At 59.6% G+C, this 8,522-nt stretch overlaps 1 protein-coding gene across 1 annotated transcript; it reads left to right on the forward strand.

The window, feature by feature from the left end:
* The first annotated feature begins 836 nt into the window (after positions 1-836).
* Positions 837-7,131, forward strand: CNN1 (calponin 1). The gene is made up of 7 exons (XM_017663441.3): positions 837-994; positions 2,858-2,979; positions 5,094-5,160; positions 5,263-5,400; positions 5,561-5,671; positions 6,153-6,299; positions 6,380-7,131. Exons 1-7 carry the CDS (start codon positions 932-934, stop codon positions 6,623-6,625), a joined length of 894 nt encoding a protein of 297 aa, XP_017518930.1. The 5' UTR covers positions 837-931; the 3' UTR covers positions 6,626-7,131.
* The last annotated feature ends 1,391 nt before the right edge of the window (positions 7,132-8,522 follow it).

Below are 8,522 nucleotides of genomic sequence, written 5' to 3' on the forward strand. Positions count from 1 at the left end.
GTGGCCAGCAAGTTGCATGTCATTAACATTTTAGTTTATTGACAGGTTGCTGACATGTTATCCAAGTGTCAATAACAGGGCCTTGACATATGTGGCCATGGGGCTGGGACTTCTTCCCTGGCAGCATTCACGGGAGCCTGTCCAGGGAGAGATCTGGCCAGGTGGCGCCATTTGCAGTTGCTCCTTCCAGGCCAGCCTGGCTGGGACAGGGATGTATGGTGCATTCCACAGCCTGGAACTGGCTGGGGCAACCCACAGGTGGGTGGGGAGAATGAGAGCCAAGATCTCTGCTCCTCCAGGTCCTTAAGAGGGGCTGGCAGGGACAGAAGTGGGGTGCCAGATTCTCAGGAGACATACTATTTCCTGTGTCGGTCCCTGTGTCCATTTTACAGATGTGGCAACAGAGGCTCAGAGGGGGATGGGACTTGCCTTCAGTTAAAATCTGTTGGCAGTTTCTGGAGTTAAAGCCAGGGTGATGCTTAACTACCATGGGTGGCAGTCCTGCTTCAAGACTGGAGACAGTCGAAGAGAGATGACCTCAGAGATAGGGACAGATGGCCTCAGAGGCAGAGACTAGGAGACCTATCCAGAGGCCTAGGGAACAGTGCGGGGTCGGGGTGAGTGGGGCAAGGTTGGTTTCTGTCTGGCCAAGCACCCCCCACCAAAGAATAACTCAGGCTGCCCCCCTAGGTGGAAACAATGACACAATCAGCTCCCAATACCAAGGCCCTGACATCACGAGTAGGGGGTGGCCAAGGGGGGGTGCCCCGCCCCTTGGCAGGCCCCTACAACCAATAGGACGGCCTTGGAAGAGGCCTGGGCCGCCTCCAGAGCTTCAAAAACGTGTGAGGAGGGCAGTGGGCGCAGACGGAGCCTCAGCTGTGACCCTGGTCCTCAGCATCACTGACACCACTGCCCACCGCCAGCCAGCATGTCCTCTGCTCACTTCAACCGAGGCCCCGCCTACGGGCTGTCGGCCGAAGTCAAGAACAAGGTAGGGCTGGAGGGTCTCCCCTGGCCTGGCCCACGCGCCCTACCAGACCAGAGGCCCCACTCTTGGGGTTCCCTGGACACCCTCCTGCCTGTCCCATGTGACTTGGAAACTGAGAGGGATAAAAGACAAGTACGGGGTAGGGGCTGCCTTCCTCTTCCTCTTGAGCATCCCAGAGCCCTCAGATACTGCTGGGGGTGGTGAAACAGGGGGTATGCAGTGACCTGAGGGGTCACAGGTAAACTGAGGTGGTAGGGCCGTTGCAAATACCCCAATTTGATCAGAGTCCCCAGCTAACCGTTTGTGTTCCTAAGGGTTTGGGGAAGGGCTGAATTTTCCCCAGCCTCACAAATTGTGGAGCACTTGAGAGCTGGGGTTCCAGGGAGGTGAGGCCCAGAAAGTGTGGGAGATCAGGAAGGGAAAGGGAGACAACTGCGACAGAGAGCAGGCATTAGGAAGAGGGCAGGTGTCTCCTCATTTTGGAGCTGGGAAGACATGAAACATCACCTTCGTGTTATGGATGGGTAAACTGAGGCTCCGAGAGCAGAGGCACCTACCCAAGGAGGGTGCAGAGCTAGGATCCTGGAGTCGCCCTCTCCCATCCACACCGGAATGGGGTCAGCCTCTCCGGGGCATTGAACTTGAAGTCTCCAGCCCACCAGAAGGCTCCCGTGAGCGCTCCCAGCCCCATTTGACAGAGGAGGGCACTGAGGTTCAGGGTGGCTTTTCCCAGGGTCTCACAGCGAGGAAGCGGGAACTGGGATCGGAACCCGGGTCGGGGGATCCCGGGGCTGGAGGAGGGGGCAAGTGGGGGGCGGGTGCTCGGCCAAGACCGATCCCAGCGCGGCCCCCCCCTCCTCCCAGCGCCGGCCCGGAGCAGTGCGGAGCCGCCGCGCCATATAAGGCGGCCTCGGGGAGCCCGGCCCGCCAGGCCGCGCTATATAAGGGCCGGTTTGCTTTATAAAGCCGGGCTTGTGGGGAGGGGGCGGCCTGGCCGGGGCCAGGTGGACAGGGCACTCTTTCCCACTCCCCCCTCCTCTGGAATAAGGGGCAGCCCTGCTCCCCAGGGGCCGGGGGGCCTGTCTGGGGCTGGGGTAGAGGGTTCTGGAGAAAAGGAGGGGGGCGAAGTGGGGATGGGGAAAGGGAGGGAGAAGGCGCACGGAGTCTGGGACAGAAGAGGGACGGATGGGGTGGGCCAGCCAGGGGCAAGATAAGACTGAGACAGGGATGAAGAGGCAGAGAGGGAGGGGAGCCAGACAGGCGGGCCCCACCCCCACCCGAGCAGGGAACCTGGAGGCGCAGGCTGAGAAGAGCCCCCCACGGGTGGGCCATGAGCCCCACCCCCAGCCAGAGAAGTGATGGAGAGGGGAGGCCAGGGCCAGGGACGGACAGGCAGAGCTGGGGGAGAGACAGAGGACACAGGCGATGGGGAGGGAGACAGGCAGGTGGTGCCAGACAGAGCAGTCCCCTGCACTGCAGCATCCAGGGCCACTCCTTTGAGCCCTTCCTCCCCTTGCAGCAGTGGGGGGGGCAGGGGAGTGGGCTGAGCCAGTGGGAGCTAAGCCCCAAGTTTGGCCTGGAGGGGGCACCAGGAAGCCAAGCGCCACCCCTCCAGCTTTGAGTATCCCCCTCTCCACCCCCTTTGTCCACATTCTCTGGTGCCAAACCTCAGAATGCCCGGAATGGCCCCCTGGGCAGGTGCCACCTCAGCCCTGGCCCTCAGCCCACCTCAGCGCCCCAGCCCCCAGTGGATGCCAGGGCAGAATTGCCTTAGTTGGGGAGGGGCAAGGAGGGAGATCAGGCCTCGGGGGCCAAGCCTGTTCCCAGCTGCATCCTTACTGCCTCCTCTGTGCCCCCTGCCCGCAGCTGGCCCAGAAGTATGACCACCAGCGGGAACAGGAGCTTCGGGAGTGGATCGAGGGGGTGACGGGGCGCCGCATCGGCAACAACTTCATGGACGGCCTCAAAGATGGCATCATTCTTTGCGAGTAAGTGGGGCAGACTTTGCCATGGGCTGCCCCCCAACCTGGGAACTCATCTCCACCCCCTCAAACAACCATGAGCCCAGAGCTGGGTTATTATATCTGAGACCTTGAAACACTCCTCTGAGGGGGGCAAATAATCCCTGTGCCCATTTAACAGGAAAGAAAACTGAGGTTCAATCAGGTAAAACACATTGCCTAGTGTCCCATGCTGTCCCAATGGAAAGGACTCCAGAATCTAAAGTCTTACCCACCATACAAACAGGACTTCTGGCCCCCCGAGTCCCCAGAAAAAGAGGTCTCAGTGAAAAGGCCACAGGCAACAACAGCCTCTCTCTCCATCACTGGCTTGGTGACTTGAGGAATGTGCCACAGTAATTTAAGTAGGCTCTGATTTCTACTGTTCTCAGAACTTACATCACCGAGGGAGATGCTCCCAAGCCCGGATTCCAGATTCCAACACAACCCTAATGCTGGATGGGGCATTGAGGCCAGCCTGGGTCCTGTCGGCATCTTTGAGTCTGACCCATGTAGAGCAGAGTAACTGGGAAGATGTGCCCTTTGGAAGCTTCCCAAAGGCGTAGCTTTACCAACCCCAGATGCTGGAAGGTGGGAGAGAGGGGTGTCTTATTCCATATCCACTGGGAACAAGGAATGGGGGGACATCCTACTGTCCCAGCTCAGACAGATGCTTGTGCCCTGAAAGAGGGTGGAGCTACCCATGCACTCAGTTGATCGTGCACCAGGTATTTATGTTGCACCTCCTATGTGCCAGGTCTAGGCACTGGGGATAGTGAGCAAAGATTTGACTCAGAGTTTACATGGAGTTTTAATCCTACTGGGGAAGATTGATCAAATAGTTGAAATAATTACATATTTGGCTGTGGTGGGAAGTGCCATGGGAAAGAGTCAAGCAGGAAGGATGGGGGTCCAGGTGGGGTGAAGGGTTGCTGCTTTACACAGAATGGTCTGGGATGTCTTGCTGAAGTGGTAACATTTAAGCAGAATCTTGGGTGAAGAAAGGGAGAGAGCTGGGAGGGCATTGGAAGGAAGAGGGGGCTAGGCAGGGGGGCAGTGCAAAGGCCCAGAGCCTGCCTGGTGGGGTCAAGGAGCAGTAAAGAGGCCAGTGTGGCCAGCACTGAGTGATAAGGGGAATTGGAGGGAATTTGTTGGTGGCCAGATGATGTAGGGACTTCTAGTCATGCTAAAGGCTTAAGATTTTATTTTGAAGGCAATGGGAATCTCTACAGTTTTTAACTGGAGAGTAACTGGAATTGTTTTGAAAAGGCCATTCTAGCTGCAAGATGAAGATGGGTCCAGAGGGCAGCTGGGAGTCTATGGGGGTGCTCCTGCAAGAGCCCAAGAGAGAGACACTGGGGGCTCGGAGCAGGGTGGAGGTGGTGAGGAGCTGTGCGCTTCCTGCAAATTTTCAGATGGTAGAGCCAGAGGACTTGCTGAGGGTTCAGCTGTGGCACTGGGAGAAGGGAGAGGGGAGTCAAGGGCAAGTCTGAGGCTTTTGCTTGAGCATCTGGGTGGGTTCACTGAGCTGGGGAGGTGGAGGGCGTCCTGTAGGGAGAGGTGGGTGTCAGGAGTCCTGGGTGGGCTGTGTTTGAGATGCCCATGTAGGGAGCTGGATTGGAGACTGAGAGGCGAAGGCTGCAGGGAGACACTGGAGAGTCCTTGGCATGTCGATGGCATTTAAAGTCAGGAGACTGGACAGAATCAAGGCAGTGAGTGGGGCCAGGGAGGAGGCTGGAGGCCTGGGCTGTGTGCCCTCCATGGTCTAGACGTGTGAAAGAGAAAAGGAGGCTGCAATGTGGTGGCCAGGGAGGCGGGGCCGGGGTCGGGGTGGGGGGGCACACCGGGAGACTCCTGCACAGCTTAGATAATGAGGCTTTCTGGCTGGAGCTCAAGGCTGGCTCCTGCATTTGGGGTCCCATATGGGTCCTGCCTGTGCTGGGCGTGGATCGGGGGGGCTGCAGCTGAGAGCTGGCTGCAGCGGGAAACAGCAGAAGGGCTGTCGCCCACTGACTGTCGGGCCCCTTGCCCCAGGGGGTTGGGCATGGGTGGGGCAAGGAGGTCACCAAGGAGGTCACTGCTCTCTCTCCTACTCCTTACAGGTTCATCAATAAGCTCCAGCCAGGCTCCGTGAAGAAGGTCAATGAATCGACCCAAAATTGGCACCAGGTGAGCCAACTCTTTTTTTTAACTCTTTCAACCCTGGGCCCTCACCCCCTCAGCCCTCCACCGTATGCCCCCCCGCACTGACCACCATCTGTTCCCCTCCAGCTGGAAAACATCGGCAACTTCATCAAGGCCATCACCAAGTACGGGGTGAAGCCCCATGACATCTTTGAGGCCAACGACCTGTTCGAGAACACCAACCACACGCAAGTGCAGTCTACCCTCCTGGCTCTGGCCAGCATGGTGAGCGCGGGTGAGGGCGGGCCTGGGGCTGGCGCTGGCTGGGCTGGGCTGCTCGCACCCCTGAGCCCAGTAAGGCCAGGAAGGGGAGGGCAGGTGCTCGGAGGAGACAGTGCCGCCTGGAGGCTCCCTGGTCAGTCCTTGCCCCCCTCACCCTCCCCAGGCCAAGACGAAAGGGAACAAAGTGAATGTGGGCGTGAAGTACGCGGAGAAGCAGGAACGGAGATTTGAACCAGAGAAGCTAAGAGAAGGGCGGAACATCATCGGGCTGCAGGTACTGACCCTTCCTCTCCGGGTCTCGCTGTTGAGTGGGGCAGGGGAGGTCAAGGAGGCCAGGAGGGCACTCAGGTCCCTGCAGACTTTGGGAGGTGGAATATTTGGCCTCAGCTAAACTATGAGCCAGGCTGCATGCCTTTTCCGTACACTCAACTCACTGCTGCAACTCTAGGGGGTGGGTTCTGTTATCATCAGACCCTTTATACAGATGAGGAAACTGAGGCCTGGAGAAGCTAGCTCGTTTGCCAGGATTGCCCAGGTGATGAGTGGTGGGGCTGGGACTTGAATCCTGGAAGTCAGGCCCTGGTGCTCTGGGCTACTTACCGGTCCCATGACACACCTCTTCTGGGCCTAGTCTGCGGCTGGTGGGTAGAAACAGCGCCTTGTCAGAGGGCCGTGTAAGTGTCCACTGACGGTGCATCTAGCGGCCCACAGTGAGGCTCTGCAACCCTTGCGAGATTCTCCTTCTGGCTTCCTAGATGGGCACCAACAAATTTGCTAGCCAGCAGGGCATGACAGCCTACGGCACCAGGCGCCACCTCTATGACCCCAAGCTGGGCACGGACCAGCCCCTGGACCAGGCCACCATCAGCCTGCAGATGGGCACCAACAAGGGAGCCAGCCAGGTGCGTGGGGGACTGTGAGGCGGGCTGGTGGGGCTCGGGCCTCCTCTGTCCCCCAGGCCTGACTGCACTGTCCTCCGCAGGCTGGCATGACCGCACCTGGGACCAAGCGGCAGATCTTTGAGCCAGCGCTGGGCATGGAGCACTGTGACACGCTCAATGTCAGCCTGCAGATGGGCAGTAACAAGGGGGCCTCCCAGCGGGGAATGACCGTGTACGGGCTACCGCGCCAGGTCTATGACCCCAAGTACTGCCTGACGCCCGACTACCCGGAGCTAGGGGAGCCTGCCCACAACCACCACATACACAACTACTACAACTCTGCCTAGGGCCCTGGCCTCCCTGCTGTCCCCCCAGGGAGGCTGGCTGCTGCTCTCGGCAGGGCCCAGCCCGGCCCCGCCAGCCCCCTCTCCCTGCATGGCGCCCTCCAGCCCCCTGGCACCTGCCTCCAGGGTTAGCGTTTGTGGGGAGCAGACTCGGGGCCCTAAGAGGGGGAAGGAGGCCCTCCACCCTGGAGCACTGCAGGGTCCAACCTCGAGCTGGGTGCTCCCAATGGCCCCCAAAGGATGCACTGAGCAAAACTCCCCGGCTGTCCCCCCACTCCCTCACAGGTGGGTCCCCCAGGACAAAAAGCTCCCCCAAGCGAAGCCCCCAGAGCCCAGGCTCGGCCTGCCCCCACCCCATTCCCACAGTGGGAGCAAACTGCATGCCCAGAGACCCAGCGGACACACGCGGTTTGGTTTGCAGCGACTGGCGTACATGGATGTGACAGTGGCGTTTGTAACGCAAGCACTTTTTCTATTTCACTGGAGCACAATAAACAGCTGTAAAATCATTTGATGTGGGGCTGTTGTGTCCTGGAGCCTGCGTGGCTCTGGCAAATTACCTTGCGGAGATTCACCCCACGTCCTGCATGCACACCTGCCTCGGCACACACACTCACACGAGCCCTAAAGTGCACACACCAGGCTCACAGCCGCTTGGCTTGCGTGGACAGTCTGTACACCCTCCAGCCCTGCGGGCACACACGGACACCCACCCACATGGAGTCCACGCCCCTACCCACGACACACAAAAACGCACACCTTCACGCACATGCGCAACATCCACACACACGGTGCTCAGCACCCGTGTGTCTTCCCAGGGAGCCTGTGGGCTGTGGTGAGGAAGAGTCCCAGGGATAGAAGGGATGCAGGTCCTGGGGCTGCGACTGCCTAGCTGGGTGACCTTGGCAAGTCACTTCCCCTCCCTCAGCCCAATTTCACATCAGGGAAATGAAACAGCAAGACTTGTGGGGTCATGAGGAAGCTTAAGTGGAATGACCTTCCAGACAGGGGACGATATTTAACACCAACCACTGAGAACGGGCAGGGGGAGCCCTTAGCCCGAGTGGACTGTGGAGAGGACAGGGTTGGGGGGGTGGGTGCTGGGTATTTCAGGGGCCTAGGGCAATGGCCCTTTACCGAGTAGCCACCCTCGGGCTGCCCCATTCGCCTGCTCACTCTCTGCCCTCTTCTTAGGATTGATCCCCAAGTCTGGCCTGCCAGCTCAGGACACCAGAAGTCTGCAGAATGGGGCCCCAAAATCCGCACTTTTCAGAGGGGACCCTGTTCTCCCCGATGTGGGCCCCAGCCATCCTGCCTGGATGCGACCAACTGTCAGGGTTCCAAGGAGAGGAGGTGGCTGTGTGGGGGTCACAGAACAGTCTTTGCCCCTTCTTTCCCCAGGGCAGGGGATGAGGCTGCAGTGTGGGGACCTGCAGAGACACCAAAGACGCGCTCACACAGTCTCACACAGCCTCGGGGGCCTCATAAACCAGATTCCAGGCGCTCTTGGCCTGGCTACTGTGAGTCCTGCTCCCCCAGGGCTGGTGGAGAAGTTATACTGAGGAGGATCCTTGCCTGGCCCAGGGCTCTGCCTCCTCGGGAAAACAGCACCATATTAGCACTTAGCTTGTGAGGCTGGGGTGGGCGGGCCCTGGATGCCAGAGGAACGAGCCCCCTTTCTGCTGGACCCTGGAGGGCACCCAACGCAGGTTGCCGGTCCACCTATCTGCCCATGTCCACTGGCTCCTGCCTAGGCCAGGAGACCTTACCAGGGGCCTTGGATGGGGTGGGGGGGAGCACCAGGGAGGGGCATGTCAGGGTAAGGTGGGTCTCGGGAAGCACATGCCAGACCCACGGGCTGGGCCTGCTGGCCAGGGCTCCCAGCCAGTTCAGCATGTTC

The sequence above is a fragment of the Manis javanica genome, chromosome 13, assembly GCF_040802235.1.
Source record: "Manis javanica isolate MJ-LG chromosome 13, MJ_LKY, whole genome shotgun sequence".
Lineage (NCBI taxonomy): Eukaryota > Metazoa > Chordata > Mammalia > Pholidota > Manidae > Manis > Manis javanica.

What these genes read in the sequence shown, in the direction of transcription:
- CNN1 (XM_017663441.3), top strand. Translation starts at nt 932, where the DNA reads ATGTCCTCTGCTCACTTCAACCGAGGCCCCGCCTACGGGCTGTCGGCC. An exon ending in TCCTGGCTCTGGCCAGCATG is followed by an intron (nt 5,401 to 5,560) that starts GTGAGCGCGGGT and finishes CACCCTCCCCAG; the next exon opens with GCCAAGACGAAAGGGAACAA. An exon ending in GGAACATCATCGGGCTGCAG is followed by an intron (nt 5,672 to 6,152) that starts GTACTGACCCTT and finishes CTGGCTTCCTAG; the next exon opens with ATGGGCACCAACAAATTTGC.